The 21,712-nt window shown below is 42.4% G+C and overlaps 1 protein-coding gene across 2 annotated transcripts; it reads right to left on the bottom strand.

The window, feature by feature from the left end:
• Window positions 1–4,639: 4,639 nt before the first annotated feature.
• Window positions 4,640–21,561, bottom strand: BORCS8 (BLOC-1 related complex subunit 8). Of its 2 annotated transcripts, none has more exons than XM_082268240.1 (4): window positions 21,442–21,561; window positions 15,629–15,741; window positions 13,947–14,011; window positions 4,640–4,769 (listed from the first exon to the last, which is right to left on the bottom strand). In XM_082268240.1, the coding sequence occupies exons 1-4, from the start codon at window positions 21,476–21,478 to the stop codon at window positions 4,658–4,660; spliced, it is 327 nt and encodes a 108-aa protein (XP_082124366.1). In that variant the 5' UTR covers window positions 21,479–21,561; the 3' UTR covers window positions 4,640–4,657. The 2 variants fall into 2 exon arrangements, with proteins under 2 accessions (XP_082124366.1, XP_082124367.1); XM_082268241.1 differs by having other exon boundaries at window positions 21,384–21,487.
• Between the last annotated feature and the right edge of the window lie 151 nt (window positions 21,562–21,712).

The following is a 21,712-nucleotide window of genomic DNA, read 5'->3' as shown; positions in this document are numbered from 1 at the left end:
GCCATTCGGGAGGCCTGCTATTAGCTGGAGATCTGACTTGGAAGGCAGTCTACATGTCCATGGCTTCTGACTGGTAGGTAGTTTATACTTAACCCATAAGATTCCCAGAATGCCACAGATTACATCTTTAAAAACATGTATACAATAGATTGTTAGCTCCCAAACCAAGCCTCCTGGCTTTTTGCACACATAAAATCACACTCAAAGTAGGAGGATTTGTGACATGTTATAGGATAGAAAGAACTCTTTCTTACCATACAGAGAGGGGCCCGCGTTCACCACAAAACCCGTCAGGGAAAAAGGGGGAACATACTACTCACCATACCGGAACCAGGCGGGCACCAACTCCTGACAGTACCCCTCTCCACCGGGGCGGGAGGGCTGTCGACCGATACGAACGCCGTGACTCATGGTCTTTGGCGTTTCAGCGAGACGTTTAACTCGCGGGTTCAGTCCTTTTAACGGGACTTTGTCGCGGCCGACCCAGCGTGGAGCTATGGCCTGCACGCGCTCGTAGGCTAAACTGGGGTGACCACCGGATCTCAACATCCAGCCCGTCGCCCAGTTCAGCTTTCTTGCTTGAAGATCTCACAGGAACACTGGAGAAAAAAAGCTGTCCAAAAATCCTTTTAGAAAAAAATTCTTGCCAGGACCTAAGATCCCAGCAAGGTATCTAGGTCCTTACTCCTAACTAGACAGAAAATAACTGATTTGCTGAGGCAGAGAGAGAGAGGATATACCCTCTGGGACTGCCCCTAGGGTGTGGCCAGAGCTTTTTAATTTCCTGTCTAGTCCTGCTCCTGCGGAGGTAACATAACCCGAAGGTGGTGTATCACCGAGGACTACGTCTGTCGATGAGCGCTAGAGAAATACAATTTTGTCATACAATAGCTTTGGTGTAAAATAACACTCACACATTTGTATTTGCCAACAACAGCATAATATATATCCTACACATGATAAAAGGGAAGACGTCATGCAGTTTTTTGTTTCTGGATCAACTGCGGGTATAGGATTGTGTATATGGGATTGTATGGTTCGGTTTTCATTACTGTTTTTTTATTTGTTGAGCCAGATGGACTTGTGTCTTTTTTCAACCTAACTATGTAACCATTTAACTATACTGCTGTGAATTCTGCCATCATCTAAATATCAGGTAATAGGTTTTTGCAGGATCATATGATTTACCTTGAGTCCCTATAGCTTTCATTACCTTCAATTTTTTTCCTGGATATACCCATAATTGGGCTGACCAAACAAGGTAATAATTCAAGAATAGTATCAACAGTAGCGGCTAGGCCGCCTGATTTCATATTACTTGGTGAAGATATGGTGATTCCCGATGTTACTGTTAGGACATCCAGGCTGAATAGCGACTGAGGATGTAACTGAACATAGGGATTTCCAACGCGTTTCGGCTTAAACTTAAAAAATGCCTCTCTCAAGGTAATCACCAAATTCTAAAAAAGGGAATAAACATGTCATTAGTGACATTGAAAAAAACTTTCATTATTCATAACTAGTGCTGAAACCTTACGTCTAAAACATACCAATCTGTGCAGTAATGCCCGAGTTGGGGATTGGAGGGGCGACCTCACCCTCCTGTACCCCATTAACTTCAACGAGATCTTAACGGGTTGGTTAGCGTTGGGCCTAATAGACATGTATATATGTATATGTATTGTGGAAAAACCATCATTCAAACTGGGTCCCCTGGTGTCTTTCTATTGCTAGAATGCTCTTCTTGGTCTCTCTGACACCAGGGGACCCAGTTTGAATGCGCACGGGAGTTACTTTCCGGCAAGGAGCCAGAAAAGAGCTCTGAAGGTCCGCCGGTGTCAGCGGCTGCATGCAGGGCGAATATCTCCTAAACAGTGCAGGTTTAGTAGATATTCATTTTACCTATAGGTAAGCCTTATCATAGGCTTACCTGTAGATAGAAGTTTAATGGCGGAGTATACTACCACTTTAATGACAGTAGTGTAGATGCATAAATTAGATTTCATACCACAAATTTAACTTATTTATACAATGAAACCAAATTACATTTGCAGTTACTAAAACATGGAAAACTAACATGGTTTTATTTGAAAATGTATCAACACATATTATCACAGGTTTACATTACATCATACTCTCTACAATTAAATCATCATACAGTTAAAACAACATACAGTGTAAAAAAAAATAATAATCAGAAAGGCAGTTGAAATGTGTATATGAAATTAAAAGCTAAAAACACCCATCAAATTTTAAGACACAAGGTAATACAGCTTTAAATGTATTTTTTTTAATGCAAACAGTGCAAGTACCTGAATTTGATTTGGCATCAGCCTTTTGCATTTCCTGTACAGCAAAACCCAGATTGGGGAGAAAGAAGCAGCAAAAGAAGAATCAGTTGTGCTGATAGGAATATGCAACAGTTTGAGCCACTAGAACAGGAATAGAGGGGAAATCGCTTCTTCTGGTGTCCTGACACAGTATATAACCATTGCCAACTCAAGTCTACTTTCTTCTCTTAGGCCCCTTTCACAGGTATGCAACCTAAAAGTTGCACGATTTTATCGCAATTTTGACTGGACTTGAAGCAATGCCTATGTCTATGGACCTCAAAATGCTTTAAAATCGTCCCAAAGTAGTGTAGGGACTACTTTGAAGTAGGTGCGACTTGAAATCGTACAGATATGAATGGTACTCATTGGAAATCATGGAGTACGACTTGTCATGTGACTTTGCAGCCCCAAATTGCAGGACAGTGTCACAAGTGTGAAAGGGGCCTTACCAAAATGAAAACAAAGTTGTAGTTTAGATACACTTTATCTTTGTAATTGTGAGTTTTTACATATACCAGTTTGGGATGTTTTGTCATCCTGCATTAAGGTGCATTTCTCTTATAATTTTAAAAGGCTGCATCAAAGTTAAAATAAAAAAAAAACAAAAACAATGCACCTTAAAAGAACAATCTTAAAGAAGTTATGGTATGCTACCACCTTTACAGAACTCCTGTGAATTCAAGCTGACTGTTATGAAGTACCTATGGTGTCAATACTTTAAATCACAGACCTGGAAAAAAAAAAAAAAAAAAAAAAAAAAAAAAAAAAAGTATACAGATCAGGAACATGAACAGAAACAAAAAAAGTATAAGAAGCCTTCATCTGCAGGCTAGTTCCAGGTCAGAGAGACTTAAGATATTAAAGTAAAGGGGGCTAAACATGATAGCCAGGTAACTAGCATTTATAGCAGTGCAAAACAAAATTGCTGTCTTTTTCAAGTTGCTAGTTTTTTGTCAGCCTTGCTCATTCTATTTGGTTACTACTTAAAGAATCACTGACCTTGAACAAAACTGGCATCCAACCATATCTGGGTCTGTGTCACACTAAATAAAGATGCTACAGGATGATCATGACTGCCAAAAAAAGAGCTTCATAAAGAGTTAAAAAAAATAAAAAATAACTACTAGTGGTGATATCTTCATCAACACAGCTTCAAATGGTCATACACTATTACCAGATGTAGTAGAAGAATATGGCCCATGCATTTAAAAGAAATACAGTAAAAAAGGCAGTTCATGTTGCCATATAGTTGCCCACTTGTTTAAACAGCATGCTTAAGCCGGCCATAGACGATTGGAATCTCAGGTTGGTTCAACAGGGACCGGCCGAGATTCGAACTATGTATGGGCAGGCTGATTGTACCCAAGTTGATTGATCAATCAACTTGGGTATAGCCAGCCTGTTGGATTTTACACATGACTATTGATAGAGGCTATTATAGCCCCTAGCAGTAATCACTGTGTTCTCCCGGCAGGGACACTCCACCCACCAGGAAAACACAATGGCTACGCGGGAGGGATTCCCCCATCAACACGGTCTGTATTTGTAGGAAACAAAAATTGCATAGTCTATGACTGGCTGATCTCTAAAGGGCCATACACACTATCCAACTTTTGTGGTTAGATTTCCTTCAGATTTACCTTTTCTATGTAGTGCAAGGGCCTGCCAGATTGCATACAAATTGAAAGTGTTTAGGTTTGACCTCATATTATATGGTTTTGGTAAATCTAAAGGAAAAAGTCTTCAGAAAATCTTATAGTGTGTATGGCCCATAACCTTAAAACACAACAAGTCGTCCTCAATCGAGTTTGCATTTGTCAATGCCAGCCTGAAGTGCCTGTTTACAAACCACGGTCAGCTACCACAATCTAGTATCCTACTACGCTGAGAAAAGTAATGTTTATCTGTGTATGAGTACATTATACCATTGTAAGAATGTATATGGGGACTTACATAAAGAACACAAGGTAAAGAATGTTTAAAGAGCATGTGTTCCAAACTTCATACTGTTAAGGAGAGTATATACTCAAATGTTAAATAATACAGTTTGATTTATTTTCATGTAAGTCGTTACTTTAAGACAGTACTTCCTTCTGTTTCCTTACAAGTTCCCTTGTTACTTCAGATACTATTCAAATTGTATACAGTTAATACCAGCATACAAGTTTTTGTAAAAGAAAAAAAAAAGCCCCAAGCAGAAATTTACAAAATAATCCCAGTATTGTTAAGCAGGGATATTTTCTTTGCTTCTTGTTTCTTCATCTTCTCTGTCTTTTGTTTATTTGTGAATGCTGAGGTGTAAAACGAAAACGGTTTCTGTCACACTACCTGCGACTCTGCACTGTGTTCAGCTGGTGCTTCAAGTTGGTCGCTTGCTTTAGTAGACCTTCAATGCTCTTAAAATGCACGCTGCTGAATGTCATACTTTTTACAGCACTGTATTAAAAAAATAGTAATAATAGTAGGATTAATATGAGGCACTATGCACAATCCCAGCTATTTTTGACTGTTAGCAGATAAATATTCCTAAAAAATAATTATGCAAGCTTATGATTCATGGTCCAATATACATCTGCTATGAGCCAGGTTCAAACAATTGTTCTCTAAAAGGGCACTTTCAGCTGCCTGGCACAGGGTTTTTCTTTCTTGTTCATCGAGGGACACAGCATTCAGAGACAAACTGGTTATAGAATGACCAGCCTGGCACTATTTTGCTAATGTCCTAGTAGAGAAAAGGTGTCCCATCCGAATGACAAAAGTTTAACCATTTTTACTAGCCATTTAAGTCTCAAGTGAAATAATAAGTTTGCAAAACCACGCTAATGCCAATCAACAAAAACAAATCAATATGAAAACATTATGCAAAGCAGCAACTCAACCATGTATATAAACATAGTGCATTCAAATAAGCACATTTTTACACACACACACACACACACACACACACACAGGGCCGGCGTTACCTATAGGCGAGGTAGGCACCGGCCTAGAGCACGCCGCCGACACTTGTAAACAGTGAGGTGCAAGCAGACCCAGTGTGAGTGTCCCAAGCTGCCTGATACAGCGCTGTCCCACAGATCCGCTTCATCCCCACTGAGTCTGCACCTGATGCTTTAATGACATTGACAGCCAGAGATCAGTGTGAGAGCGAGTCTCCTTCCTTGCTCCACCTATATGATAAGAGCAGGGAGAAATATTCTCAGACAAGCTCTAGCATCTGATGAGGAGGGGTGGCGCCAGGTAAATGCAAGTCACGGAAGGGGGCGGGGAGGGGGGGGGGTCATGGAGAAGTGTGTAGAGAGACATCCCATGGAGGATTGGGGGGGGGAGAGACACACACCTGACACAGCTTCTGTTGCTGACTCCGTGGCTGGTCTTCTCCTGCAGGACTTGCTCTGGGGTGGCGGTCTGCAGATATACCCCCCTGATCTAGCACTGAGATCCCCCGATCTTCCACTGTCACCCCCAATACTGAGCAGAGTGAACTGGAGTGGTGACAGGGAGAGCCTGGACTGGAGAAGGGAGGAGGAGAGAGAGGGACTGTACCCTAGCGTATCTGTATACTACGCTCACCTGTCCATATACCTGCAGACCACGGCTGACATGAGGAAGCGAGCTGGTGACACCACTATTTGTCTTCGGGCAGAGTCCAGAGGCACAGGTGCACGGGCCTGTGGACCACGGCTGAAGAAATAGGCAGAGTTCGTCTTATACATGGGCAGGCCAAAGGGGGTTTAGTCTAGGGCGGGGGTAAAAAAATCCTTGCACCAGCCCCGATATTATATATACCACTCAAAAAAAAATTAAAGGAACACTTTGAAAACACATCAGATCTCAATGGGGAAAAATATAATGCTGGATATCTATACTGATATGGACTGAGTAATATGTTAGGAACGAAAAGGATGCCATGTCATTTGATAGAAATGAGAATGATCAACCTACAGGGCTGAATTCAAAGACACCCCAAAAACAAAGTGAAAAAATTAGGCTGCATGCTACTCCATTTTGCTGAAATTTTATTGCAGCAACTCAAAATGGTACTCAGTAATTTGTATAGCCCCCCATGTGCTTGTATACATACCTGACAACATCGGGGCATGCTCCCAATGAGACGACGGATGGTGTCCTGGGGCATTTCCTCCCAGATCTTGACCTGGGCATCACTGAGATCCTGAACAAACTGAGGTGCAACCTGGCAGGGTCGGATGGATCGAAACATAATGACCCAGAGGTGTTCTATTGGATATAGGTCAGGCGAGTGTGGGGGCCATTCAATGGTATAAATTCCTTCATCCTCCAGGAACTAGCTGCATACTCTTGTCACATGGGGCCGGGCATTGTCTTGCACCAGGAGGAACCCAGGACCTACTGCACCAGCATAGGGTCTGACAATGGGTCCAAGGATTTCATCCTGATAACTAATGGCAGTCAGGGTGCCATTGTCTGTAGAGCCTGTAGAGGTCTGTGCATCCCTCCATGGATATGCCTCCCAGACCATCACTGACCCACCATCAAACCGGTCAGGCTGAAAGATGTTACAGGCAGCATAACATTTTCCATAGCCTTTTACGTCTGTCACATGTGCTCAGGGTGAACTTGCTCTCATCTGTGAAAAACACAGGGCACCAGTGGTGGACCAGCCAATTCTGGTGTTTAATGGCAAATGCCAATCAAGCTCCATGGCGCCGGGCAGTGAGCACAGGGCCCACTAGAGGACGTCGGGCCCTCAGACCACCCTCATAAAGTCTCTTACTGATTATTTGGTCAGAGACATTCACACCATGTTCCTCCTTGCACAAAGGATACCGGTCCTGCTGATGGGTTAAGGACCTTCTACTGCCCTGTATAGCTCTCCTAAAGTAAATGCCTGTCTCTTGGAATCTCCTCCATGCTCTTGAGACTGTGCTGGGGGACACAGCAAACCTTCTGGCAATGGCACGTATTAAACTGACCAGATCAATATCCCAAGAGTTTAATTAACATGATGCTATACTTGGATTAAAAAAAAAAAAAAAAAAAAGTGTTCCTTTAAATTTTTTGAGCAATATATTCAGTATCTCACAAAAGGGAGAACACCCCTCACATTTTTGTAAATATCTTATTATATCTTATCATGTGACAGTGCTGAAGAAATGACACTCTGCTACAATGTAAAGCTTGTATAACAGTGTAAATTTTCTGTCCCCTCAAAATTACTCAACACAGCCCTTACTGTCGAAACCACTGGCAACAAAAGTGAGTACACATCCAAGATAAAAATGTCCAAATTGGGCCCAAACTGTCAATATTTTGTGTGGCTACCATTGTTTTCTAGCACTCCCTTAACCCTCTTGGGCATGGAGTTCACCAGAGCTTTATAGGTTGCCACTGCAGTCCTCTTCCACGCCTCCATGATGACATCACGGAGCTGGTGGATGTTAGAGAGGGGATCATGCTCCGCTTCAGTATGTCACAGTACATGTTGGTTCTCTCAATGAGCTGTAGCTCCCCACTGGCGGCAGCACTCATGCAGCCCCAGACCATAACACTCCCACCACCATGCTTGACTGTAGGCAAGACACACTTGTCTTTGTACTCCTCACCTGGTTGCCGCCGCACATGCTTGACACCATCTGAACCAAATACCTTATCTTGGTCTCATCAGACCACAGGACATGGTTACAGTAATCCATGTCTTTAGTCTGCTTGTCTTCAGCAAACTGTTTGCGGGCTTTGTTGTGCATCATCTTTAGAAGAGGCTTCCTTCTGGGAACAGCCATGCAGACCAATTTGATGCAGTGTTTTTTTGTATGGTCTGAGCACTGACAGGCTGACCCCCATCCCCCCCTCTCCCCTTCAACCTCTGCAGCAAAGCTGGCAGCAGTCATACGTCTATTTCCCAAAGACAGCCTCTGGATATGAAGCTGAGCACGTGCACTCATCTTCTGTGGTTGACCATGGCGAGGCCTGTTCTGAGTGGAACCTGTCCCGTTAAACCGCTGTATGGTCTTGGCCACCGTGCTGCAGCTCAGTTTCAGGGTCTTGGCAATCTTCTTATAGCCTAGGCCATCTTTATGTAGAGCAACAATTCTTTTTTTCAGATCCTCAGAGAGTTCTTTGCCATGAGGTGCCATGTTGAATTTCCAGTGACCAGTATGAGAGAGAGAGAGCGATACCACCAAATTTAACACACCTGCGACCTTGTAACGCTAACGAGTCACAGGACCCTGGATAGGGAAAATGGCTAATTTGGACATTTTCACATGGGGGGGGGGTAATTACTTTTGTTGCCAGCAGTTTAGACATCAATGGCTGTGTGTTGAGTTATTTAGAGGGGACAGAAAATGTACACATACATAAACAAGATTTCCCTACAAGCTGCTTTTATGCAGCTATCCAGATTTATGTATCCACCAGCATTAGAGGACAGACCTGGACCCCATTAAACCATTTGATTGCAAGGAATGTGACCTTCAGGCACTGAGCTCTGCTTGTGGCGCTTTTCAGGTGCTTTCTGTGCGGTGTTAGTTAGTCACAGAGTGCTTTCCAGGTACAGCGCCATAGCATAGGTCCAGTGTGACCCAGTCTTTGAAGACTCATTTGTTAATAGGCTGAGCATTGGGGGCCACTATATTTATTTAAATCTTTAGGTGCCATTATTATCCCCTTTTTCTGGTGGTCTTCACAGAAAGGGTCTAAATTCTGCGCAGTTCAGTGCTGCATCACTAGGTGGAGCCTGTGGCTTTAACTAATGCTATTAATAGTCACGATCTTTGGCAGGCCTTTAAGATGACCAAAACCTCTCTGGTACATATCCTACCCCAGGACATCCTGTATAGAGATTGGGGAACTTTTGATACGCAAATGTTTTGCAGACCAATACTGATTTGAGGAGTTCCCAATTAAAAAGTAGTGTCCTGTCATTATAAAGCACTGACTATTCAATCTGAGGATTCACCAGTGTTTAAAGACCCCTATGACAACATCAAATCCTTTTAAAATCCTTGTTTTCTCTGGCAGTCCCTGCATTGCAACCTGCCATGGCCATAATGTTAGTCTAAGGTTTTATTCATACTGATCTTTTATTTATATAGCGCTTAGAGCTAAGCTTGTGACGGTATCAGATTTTCATGCTGCGATTAATTGATTAAGGTTTTGCCACGGTATACGGTATTATCACGGTATTCTATTATTAAATTTAAATTATTAAATTTCTACCTCACTTGAATTTCATTGCTGAATTTAGGGGCTTTGGTTCACTTATGCACATTATTATATAGTCAGTCAGTACAGACTCTGTGAACCAGGCCTAAAATAGGTCATCAAGCAGTGTCTGGCCTAACTGGTGATAACTGGTCCTGGCGCTCGGCTCCGATCCGATGGCCTGGTCATTAAGAGGGCAAATCCTTGTGGTCAAGAAGTGGTTAAACCTGAAGGAGGTGTTGTTTATAAATTACTTTACTATTGCTTTAGGCCTGGTTCACATGTATGCGGGTTGGTGGTTCACATGTATGCGGGTTGGCGGTTCACATGTATGCGGGTTGGCGGCCCACATTTGCACAGGCATAGCAGCCCATTGATTTGAACGGGCTGCTATGCCCTCATTTTCCGCAGAAAAAAGGTGCATGCAGCATTTTTTTAAAATTCAGTGGCCTTGAAATCCATCCTGCTTTTGCACCATGCGACTAACCTGCAGTTCCTGCTCTGGCAAGCTTTCTGCATTTTTTGTATACCTGGGGCACGGCATTTAAAAACAGTTTGCGTGTGCAGCAACGGCAGGTAAGTCGCATGGTGCAAAAGAAGGATGGATTTCATGGCCACTGCATTTTTTTAAATTCTGCATGCACCTTTTTTCAGCTGAAAACGCAGGCATAGCAGCTCAAGCCCATTCACATCAATGGGCTGCTATGCCTGTGCAAATGTGGGCCCCCAACCCGCATACATGTGAACCAGGCCTAAAGCAATAGTAAAGTCATTAATAGATAAAAACACCGATCCTCCTGCAGGTTTAACCACTTCTGGATCGCAAGGATTTGCCCCTTTAAAGACCAGGCCATCGGATCAGAGCGCCAGGACCAGTCATCACCAGGTAGGCCAGACACTGCTTGATGGCTATATAATAATGTAATGTGGGCTGCTATGCGTGTGTGTGTGTGTGTGTGTGTGTGTGTGTGTGTGTGTGTGTATATATATATATATATATATATATATATATATATATATATTAGAGCTGCACGATTCTGGCCAAAATGAGAATCACGATTTTTTAGCTTGGAATAAAGATCACGATTCTCTCACGATTCTCTGTGTAACAAAAAAAAAAAATTGGGATAACTTTACTGTTACGTTTTTTTTTTTTTTTTTATTCATTAAAGTCTATTAATTGCGTTTGAAAGACTGCTGCGCAAATACAGTGTGACATAAAATATTACAACAATCGCCATTTTTTTCTGTAGGGTCTCTGCTAAAAAAATAAATAAAATGTTTGGGGGTTCTAAGTACTTTTCTAGCAAAAAAAAAAAACTGATTTTAACTTGCAAGCAACAAGTGTCAGAAAAAGATCCAGTCTTTAAGAGGTTAAACTTCCTTTCTCCCTGGCAGAGGGAAGGAAAAGATACAAATGTAATCATTTTTGTTTATAGTTACTGGGAGAGCTGTGTGAGTGAATGAGTCATCCAGCTCACTTAAATGTATCAATTCACAAGTCAGACCCAGGAGCAGATAAACTCGGTATTTTAAAAATGCCACAATAACAATACCGTGGCTATGCAATACCGCGATATATCGAATTACCGAAAACCGGCATATGTCTACTTAGAGCTCATGGTGACAGTCCTATAGAAGGGTTAGTGGATATCTCTCATCATATTTCCCTCTGTGTACTCAGTACAACTTGAATTAATCCATTCCTACTCCAAAACTCCTTCCTCATTTCTGCAGACTCAATTTAAGCATCGTACACACGCAACGAATTTCCGCCGACCGGTCGTCCGTCTTTTGTCCAGAGTGGTGTCCGTTGGTTGGAATGTGCTCTAGACTGCACACGAATTTTCCCGCACGACAGAATTCTACTTCAGAAGTGATGTCATGTGTTAGATTGCTTTGTATGTGTTCTTTCATCTCTGAGCATGCCTAGTCTTGCTCATAAGATTTTTCCCCATCGAAATCTGTACTAAGGAGATGAAAATCGGACGTGTTTTGACGGTCGACAAAAATTATATAGCCTGCACACCAGGATTTTTTCAGCCGAAAAGTCGGAGTCGGTTGTCGGAAGCACCATACTAACAAGCCGAAAATCGGCAGATCGGTCATCGGACGAAATTTCCTGGCCGAATTTCTACTCGTGTGTACGGGGCTTTAGAGTGCATCTCACTGATACTCATAGCTCCAGACAGGCCCAGGTGGTTGTAGTACTCTGACCTGGCTAGGCACGTGGCAGACATATTCTAGGCTCTTCTATACCAAAGGCTCGTTTACCACCCTGTTTCAAGGTTGCTGCCAGAGCCATTTTTGCATGTTTTCCACACATTAAAATGAACATTTTAGGCCTGAAGATTAGTTAAACCCCCAAAATATGTTTTTTTCCAGAACGCAGAGATCCTGGGGAATAAAATGGTGGAAGTTGCAATTTTTATGTCAGAATGATTAGCGCAATGGTTCATCAAACTCTTATTTTCAGGAAAAAATACACTAAAGTTAAGTATAGTGAACATATTACCCAATTTTTTGGTAAAATGTAAAAGATGAGGCTGTGTTTAGTAAACAGATACCAAACAAGCCTTAAACTTCTGTCCAATACTGACAGGATATTGAGCTGCAGAACTCAAGAGTAAAACTGGGCATAGGAGACCACAAAGGCGGCAACGATTTTTCCCAGGATCTGCATGCAGATCAGAATCAAGGAATTTTCCAATGACTTCTAGGATATGCATTTTTCTTGCTGAAGCAGCATCTTCACCTGCTCTGTATGGAGTACAAAGCCTAAATAATCCAGACACTGGAGTATTTTGAAGTTCCTCACCCAGCTGATCCTCTCTAGGACTTGCACCATCTGCTAAACATCTTATGTCAGTTTCGGAGCCGAATGTTTCCCAAGCAGCAGGTCATCCAGGTATGCCACAATGGGAATACCTTGAGTCTCCAATAACCCCAGATCCAGACCCAGCACCTTGGTAAACACTCTTGGTCCAATGGACAGACCAAAAGGCAAAGCCACAAATTGTTGGCAATCATAAAACGGCAAAGAAACCTTTGGTGAGGCCAGAAAAATAAGGATATGAAAGATAAATATCCTTGGTATTTATAGACCTAACCAGGTGAGCTCCATACTGAATGTCTGTACTTTTAGTAACTTTTTCAGAATAGGTTTGACACCTCTGTTTGGCTTAGAAACCATGAACAGGTTTGAATAAAAGCTGTGAGACGTCTCTGCCAAGCAAAGTAGCTATGGCCTCTTAGAATAATAGCCCCTCCAGGGTCTCAAACAAAAAACTCTCTTCGTAGATCCGAAGATACCCTTGAGTGCATAAAGAATAGAGGAGGAAAGCAGCAAAGCTCCAGTTTGTAGCCATTGCATAGCAGGCTGCAGACCCAGCTGTTTTTCTTTAAACTGAGGGATGCGGAGAGTGGGAGGCATTATATCAGGCTAATCCCCATTTTTTTTTCTCTGTTGATGTATGATGGCCAGCGTGCTAAGCGCCAGGTTCATTACGGTTAGATCCATACTTATATTTTTGGCCGAGTGACCAGTGTGTGTTTGTATGACTCTTGCATAAAGTAATAATGAGGCAGCAGTTATCAAGCCTGTAATAAACACTACAACAGCCAAAATAATAAAAAAACGTTTATCAAATTAGAAAAGAAATGCAAATACAGGCCAATTTTTATTCATTTATGCTTCCAAATTCTACAATGTTATACTTTGAACACCTCATCCCTATTTCCTCTACCTCATACTAATATCTATCTCCCTGGTGTCCCCGGGAAAAGGACAAATAATGTTGGAACTTTTCAGCTGTAGGATCTCTCAAAGAAATCACATCTTACAAACCAAACTATAAATTCTTAGTCTATTTACATCAAGCCAAATAAATTATTAAAATAGGAGGGAGAATGAACCCCTCACATCACTAAACCTATTGGGTACATGTTGTACGTTACATAAATAGCTTTTAATAATTATTTGGCTAGATAAAAAAAAAAAAATTGAATTTTAGGTATGGTTTGGGTGAGGACATTTCTTTGAGAGATCTTACACCTGAAAAGTCCCAACATTATCTGGCTTTTCCTTTGGACACCAGAAAGCTAGCAAATGGTATTATGCTTCCAAATTCTAAATATTAGTTTCATTTTCTGGTAATGTTGATTCTATTAACAAAGATTTATTTTGACATAAGGATTACAGACCAGCATCTGACTTGAAGATAACTATCATGTCCAGAAATTAACGCATCCTAGGACCCAACTTGCCAAGGTGCAGATTACTGTCTTCTATGGAAAAACATGTTCCCAGACTTATTCAAAGTGCCTGTTTGCTCCCAGATTGGACCAACTGGCTCAGAAATTCTATAAGAATTGTCCCACCGTCCATCATTCTCAAAAATTGGTATGTTGATAAATTAACAGCTGTACCTGCAAGCATACTCCACTGTGTAAATGGATCCTTGGCTCTGCTCTTCCCAGTTCTGCATATCAGCCTGTAATATCAATAACAGAATTGTTTTCTTAAAAAAGGTAGTGTGGAATGATCATGGTAAAGCATACAACAAGACTAATGTATTTAACAAAAAAAGGTCTAAAGTCAACAGCACACCTTGGTAGCTTAGCACCAACATCTATTCAATCCAATATCAATGTATGAAATGTAACTATCAGTGCAGGTTACCAATGAAGGAATACAGAAGCGTATCTTTGATCACATTAACAGGGGAGAAATGAATAGAATTTGCAATTGCCAGACTAAAGGCCCGTACACACGATAAGAATATCTGTAGGGAAATTTCGTCCGAGGGCCAATCTGTCGATTTTCGAATTGTTAGTATGGAGCTTTCGACAGCCGACTCCGACTTTTCGGCTGTCAAACTCTGTTGTCCATCAAAACAACGTCCGATTTTCGTCTCATTAGTACAGATTTAGACTGAAAAAAATCTTAAGAGCAAGACTAGGCATGCTCAGAGACGAAAGAACAAATACAAAACAATCCAACACATGACATCACTTCTGAAGTAGAATTCTGTCGTACAGGAAAATTTGTATGAAAATAACCTCTTCACTTTCCACATCAGACTATAATGCCACAAAAAACGGACGACAGATCGTTTGATAATCTGATCGTGTATACGGGGCTTAAGGGGCTGTGTTAATCAGCTTGAACGCTGCAGGTTCAATGCAAGGACATTGAGAGAACAAATCATTTTCAATGTGTTCTGTTCACACCACACAAGTGTGTCAGTCTGCACTGCATAAAAAAGCAGTGTGTTTACATTTTCATGCAACGCAGCACCTAAAATGTTACAATGTACGGCAGCAGGTCACATTTTTGTTAAAAAAAAAAAAACCTGTCCAGGGATCCAGTGCCGTCCTTACCCGAGCTAACTGTGGGAATTTCCGCTCAAAAAGCCTAGGTCAGTGATGGTGAACCTTGGCACCCCAGATGTTTTGGAACTACATTTCCCATGATGCTCATGCACTCTGTAGTGTACTTGAGCATCATGGGAAATGTAGTTCCAAAACATCTGGGGTGTCAAGGTTCGCCACCACTTGCCTAGGTGATCCAGGCATAAGTGGGAACAGGTGCCTGTCAAAGTGTCAAAGCCAGGTACCCCCCCCCCCCCCCCCAAAAAAAAAAATAGATACAAAAAGTTGAAGAGGAAGGGAAGGGAGAGGCGGCAGACAAGCTGAACTTCCCTTTAGGGCTGAAGTACCACTTTAAGTTATATTTTGTGCATTTAGAAATGTTCCATGTTCTCTGGAATTATGCTTGTAACTATGCCATTCCATACTAATATGATAAATCCTCAAAAGAGACCATCTGAAATACTGCTTAGGACACAGGTGTCAAACTGGCGGCCCTCCAGCTGTTGCGGAACTACAAGTCCCATGAGGCATTGCAAGGCTGACATTAAGAAGCATAACTCCTATAGGCAGAGGCATGATGGGACTTGTAGTTCTGCAACAGGTGGAGGACCGCCAGTTTGACACCCCTGGCTTAGGATGAGCTGCATATAAAATCAGACTGCTAGGACAGACAAAGTTAAAATCTTTTTCACATCAGGGGTGTCTGAACACAACAGATAAAGGAAAAGCACTCTCACCTTGTGCTGGGCTAGCTCTGGCAATGATCTACGCACATGTTCTTGCAAGCGATACAAAGCCACGGAAGGCTCATTGGCGAGGACATACATACTCTCGGTGAACTTATCTGTGACTGAAACAAACAAAGAGTATAATATGACTTCTGAGGAAAAGAAACTTCACAACATTAGGCAGATCCCCCCTTTTTTTATCATGTTTTTTTTCACATGTATGCACACAAATGCTGAGTCTTGAAGGGGTGAGAAACAAACATAAGTCAATGAAATCTATCTAGGGATTATGTGGGTTGGCGTGAATGCTGTGGATGCATATGTGTAGTGGCTTGGTGTTAAGACCCACTTATCCTGCTGCTGCATATGTGTCTTACACAGTTGGAGTGAGGTTAAGTAGTTCTAAAGCCCTTAAGTTTTTTTTTTACTTTAAAGCGGAGTTCCGGCCTCAAATACCTTTTTTAACTAAAAATACCCCTATAATACTAATCCATCACCCTTTACAGAACCGCTATTCTCATGTTTACAAGGTGTACAGTATTGGATTTTAGTCAAAATCTTATTTTTAAAAATGCTGTCTGGGCGTGGCCATCTTAGACGTGGGCATCTGAAGCCGCAGTGTAATCTGCTGTGTTCTTCTTCCTGATTCCAGGGAGTGTTCTGGGAGTTCTTCCTGATTCCAGCCTCCTGGGAGTGATGACAAACAGCTCCCAGCATGCAATGCAAAGGCGGAAGTGATGTCGGTGGCCGTGGTCACAGAGGGGGGAGAAGGAGGAAGTACAATCAAAAATGCCCTGAAAATAAGGTAAGGGACCCCCGAAAAAAAATTAAAAATGCCCAATTGTTGATCAGCATAGCGAGCGCTCCAGGAATCATTAAAGTTGCAAAATAGGCTGGAACTCCGCTTTAATGCATACTCTGCATTATTGTAAAATACCTTCTGTGTCCAGGATTCCTCCCCAGCCCCCCTTATACTTACCTGAGCCCATTCTCAATCCATCGTTGTGCAAGAGAGCAGTGGCTCTCTCCCTCCTCACTGGGCAGATTGATAGCAAATGGAGCCATTGAATCCTACTGCTGTCAATCAAATCCTATGACGAGGGAGCAGGGGGTAAGACAAAGCCCTGCTGTTTTTTTGACTATGGACGCAAGCAGTGGAGCTTGGGATCAAGCCCGCACGAGTACCGCCCAGCAAACCATTACACAAAGCAGGTAAATATAACATGTTTGCTATGAGAGAGAGGGAAAAAAGAGGGTTTAGAATCAAGCTGAATTCCATGTCTCCTATCACTTCATTTATGTTACTATGTTATTGGGCCACTGTGTGTACTGTACTATACTGTAGTAGCATCAGCTATATACAGTAAGCTGTGCTGTGTTCCAGCAGCAGTATGGATGACTTCCCATCTGTTACCTAAACAAAACTAAGTCTGCCTAAATGCTTTACAGCCTTTCGGAAGAAGCCTTTTTTTTTTGGTGAATACAAGGCTTCCTCTGAATACCCCAGGTGGAGAGGCGGGCAGATAGTATCACAATTTCCACCTCGGCTAATCAGAGAAAGCCCTGTATTCAACCAGTCAAAGAAAGCAAAGGTTATAATCCCTGTCAAAGTTTTTTTTACCATCTAAGCCCCATTGGGGTGATTTCCCTCCACTTCCTGCCCCATAGCCACAACAGGAATGGAGAGGAAATCCCTGGCAGTCACCATGCTCACGAAAAATAATGTCCTCATCGGGCTATGTCCCCTCTATTGCTGTTCTGGTATCAACCCATAATTTGGGATTTTATTTTACTTTCACTCTTGGAAGATAACCATAAATAGGAAAAATAGGGTGAGTCTTCCTAACGGGGATACAGACAGAATTAATAAATGACAGGCATTCTAATCACTCTATCCAAAACATAAAAAAAGAAAGTTTTGCCTGCAGTTATATAACTAATATAGCAAATACAATTACTACAGAAGTCATATTGTATTTGAATGTTAATAAAATTACATAGTTACATAGTTAGTGAGGTTGAATAAAGACAACAGTCCATCCAGTTCAACCTGTGTAGGTGTGTGTGACCCTAATCATCTCTAATACCCCTTAATGTTCTGATCCTTGAGATGTATGTCCAAGCGTCAAAGTTCAAGTGGTTACCTTTCCTTTTCAATCTGCAGCGGCTGTAATGTTCTATAAATGCAATGCAATATGGCTACCTATATTCTACACACTGATGCTGCACGGTTCACCCCCAGAAATATAAATTTCCTGCTTGTGTGAATAACTCAGCACTAAGATTCAAGTCAGTTTTTAGGCATCCCCTGCAGCAAAAATGTCATTTTGGTGAGATACTCCCTAAGGGTAAATCACTACTAAAGGGATGCTGACACTGCAGCTCTTCTCACTAGAAGCCTGAAAGTGCATCATCTGCTTGTAATGTATTTGCTACTCCCATTTAGAAACAGTGCTGTGCGGGACATGATCTAACAAAGAGCTATTCCTTTACAGCAGAAAACAAATAGGAATCCTCAACAAAGTTTGTTAAAAGCCTTGCAATGTACATAGATCACCCAGAGGGGGGATGTTTTTTCTCAACAAAAGTGGAGTTATTCTTTAACGTGGTTGTAAAGTCTGAAGTTTTTTTTTTTTTATCTTAATGAAGTCTATGCATTAAAATAAAAAAACCTTCTGTGTGCAGCAGCCCCCCAAAATACTTACCTGAGCCCCATCTAGGTCAAGCAATGTTGCACCAGAGACTTGGCTGTCTGGGACTCCCCTTCTCATTGGCTGAGACAGCAGTGCCATTGGCTCCCACTGTTGTCAACGCCAGTGAGCCAGTGAGAAAAGAAAGGGGGCGGGGCTGGACCACGGCTCCATGTCTGAATGGACACAAGGAACCTGCGGCTTGGCTCAGGTCCCCTTATAGCAAGCTGCTTGCTGTGGGGACAGGAGGGAGGAGTCAGGGACCAAGGGACCTGAGAAGAGGAGGATCTGCGATGCTCTGTGCAAAACCAATGCACAGAGCATGGAAGTATAAAATATGTTTGTTATTTTCAAACAAAAAAATAAATAAATGAGAATTTAATATCACTTTAACTATACCTGAAGTTATTTTTATTTTAGATTTGTAAGAGTTATACCACCTGTAGGGCTCTTTTTGCTGTTTGGGTCTCCATTTTGGAGACTCACCCTCTCTTGATTTGCTCTGGTAACTATTGGCATCAGGACTGAAAGTGAGAGGAAAAATCCAAAATGTAAGCGTTGTCAGAACAGGAAATCTTCCAATAGGGACACCTGCTCCTGTGACAACCGACAAATGTTCCCCTCACATTGCAAAGATATCCACTCACTTATGTTGTGTCAATAGAACAGGAAGTAGAGGTAAATCTCCCCGAAGGGGGAACAGATCGAAAATAAAAACTAGGGATCGACCGATTATCGGTGGGGCCGATATTGCTTCAAGTGGTTGTACTGGAGTGATACCTGCAGCTAGAGGCATCACCCCGGTACCGTTTTTTTTTTAGAGCCGATGGTCGGCTTTCTTGTAATAACAACCGGTCCTGCTAATCAGCCACTCGGCTATTACAAGCAGCCGGAGAGGATGTTCCCCCTCCCGCCTGGGTCTCCCGTCCCAGTGGGAGGCCTAAGCGACCAGCCAACACATCCGCCGGTTGGCTGAAGACCCAAACAAAGCCGGAATCGGCTCTGATGGGGTCTCCAATGTAGTAGTCATGACATCACTTCCGGTTACTGGAACCTTAAAGGCGCTAGATTTTTTAAAAAAATGACAGCATTCAAAAGAGCCAAAATTGGTGTTTTGAGTGCTTTTAACTACTTAAGCCCTGGAAGATTTTAGCCCCTTCCTGACCAGGGCCTATTTTGCCATTCGGCACTGCGTGACTTTAACGGACAATTGCTCGGTCGTGTGACGCTGTACCTAAACTAATTTGACATCCTTTTTTTCCCACAAACAGAGCTTTCTTTTGGTGGTATTTGATCACCCGTGCGATTTTTTGATCATGCGCTATAAACAAAAAAAGAGCGTCAATTTTGCAAAAATAATATTTTTCACATTTTTTTATATGAAATTCCCCCCCCAAAAAAAAAAAAATTTAAAAATCAAAATTTTTTAACATTTTAGGCCAATTTGTTTTCTGCTACATATGTTTGGTAAAAAAAAAAAAAAATTGCAAAAAGCGTATTTTGATTGGTTTGCGCAAAAGTTATTGCGTTTACTAACTAAGGGAAAGATTTTTGTCATTTTTGTTGTTTTTTCTTTTAACGAGTAATGGCGGCGATCTGCGATTTTTTTGCGGTACTGCGACATTGCGGCGGACAGATCGGACCCTTGACTGACATTTTTGACACTTTTGGGGGTACCAGTGACAGTACTGCAGTAATCAGTGCTATACATATGCACTGTTACTGCAAAAATGACACTGGAAGTGAAGGGGTTAACTTTTGAGAGGGAGGGGTTAAGTGTGTCCCTAGGGGCGTGTTTCTAACTGTGATTGGCTGTGGCTTGAGCTGTAAGAACAGTGATCAACGGTCCTACATAGTAGAACCGTATGATCACCATTCTTAGGCTGGCCATACACCATACAATTTTCTTATTCAATTTCCTTTAGATTTACCTTCAACTATGTAGTGCAAGGGCCTGCCTGATTGCGTACTAATTGAAAATGTTCAGGTTTGAACTTATATTATATGGTTTTGGTAAATCTAAAGGAAAGTTGAACAAGAAAATTGTATAGTGTATGGCCAGCCTAACACAGGGGAGAATGACAGGCGGCTTTGTTTACATTAGCCGCCTGCGTTTCTCCCGGTGTAACGGACGATCGCGAGTGCAAGGTGGACATCGGTAGTAAATATACTGACGACAGTCGGCAAGTGGTTAAGTGCAGCGGAGGGATTTGGAGTTTTATAGACACTAGATCCCTGATGGGGTCTCCAATGTAGTAGTCATGACATCACTTCCGGTTACTGGAACCTTAAAGGCGCTAGATTTTTTTAAAAAAATGACAGCATTCAAAGCAGCCAAAATTGGTGTTTTGAATGCTTTTAAGTGCAGAGGAGGGGTTTGGAGTTTTATAGACACCAGATCCCTCTATAAAGAGTACCTGTCATCGCCTATTACTGTCACAAGGGATGTTTACATTCCTTGTGACAGCAATAAAAAATAAAATAACGAAAAAGACAGTGTTTAGCCCCGGTTCACACTAGGGTGACCTGTGAGGCGACCTGGTCACCTCACAGGTCGCCGCAGGTCGCCTCCCATAGGGAAGCTGCGGACCCATTCTAATAGGAGCGACACAAGTCGCTCCGACCTAGAAAAAGGGTCCGGAGCTTCTTTGGGGCGACCAGGAGGCGACCGCCATAGACTTCAATGTTATGAAGTCTGTGGCGGCCGCTCCGAGGTCGCGGCGCGCTGCTCGCACCGCGATCTCGGAGGTCGCCCCTGAAAGTAGCGTCGCGCCAGTGTGAACCGGCGCTAAAAGTAAAAATGTTTAAATTTACAGAATAGCTGCACTTAATATCAGCTACCGGCCTGAAGGATAGCCAGAAAATTGGTATCGGCCCTGAAAAAACAATATCGGTCGATCCCTAAGAAAAACTGGTACAGCTTTTTACCCAACTCCACCTAAAATGAAAAGTTTGAGCTTTAGTTACACTTTAAATGTCATTACTGTGTGTAATGAGCAGAGGAATTTCAATCTCTGTGCATAATCGATTGAATAAATGGAAAGAATACTAAGAGCAGCTCTAGTATCACTTACTTCTTTGAATGATCGGCTCTGCCATCGCTTTACCCCCTCTAAAACACCACCAGCTCACCTTTTTTCACCTTAATCTGCATCTCCTGCTCCTCCATGGCCTGAACTTAATCAGTGCACCGCCTCTACACGTCCGGGTGAGCATGGGTCCGTCACGGACAGCTGTCCGGGTGCACAGGCACTGAAGGTTCCGCCTGTAGTGTAGTGCAGTGCAGAGCGAGCCTGCCGTGTAGAGCAGAGTCTTCTGGCTGTGCTAGCCTGCTCTGTTCGGTCATAGGAAGAGCCAGGCAACAGGTGGTACTACAAGTCCCAGCATGAAGAACTACACACAC

Source organism: Pelophylax lessonae (genome assembly GCF_965119305.1).
Source record: "Pelophylax lessonae genome assembly, chromosome: 1".
NCBI classification, from domain to species: domain Eukaryota; kingdom Metazoa; phylum Chordata; class Amphibia; order Anura; family Ranidae; genus Pelophylax; species Pelophylax lessonae.
This window is presented reverse-complemented; position numbering and strand designations above follow the sequence as displayed.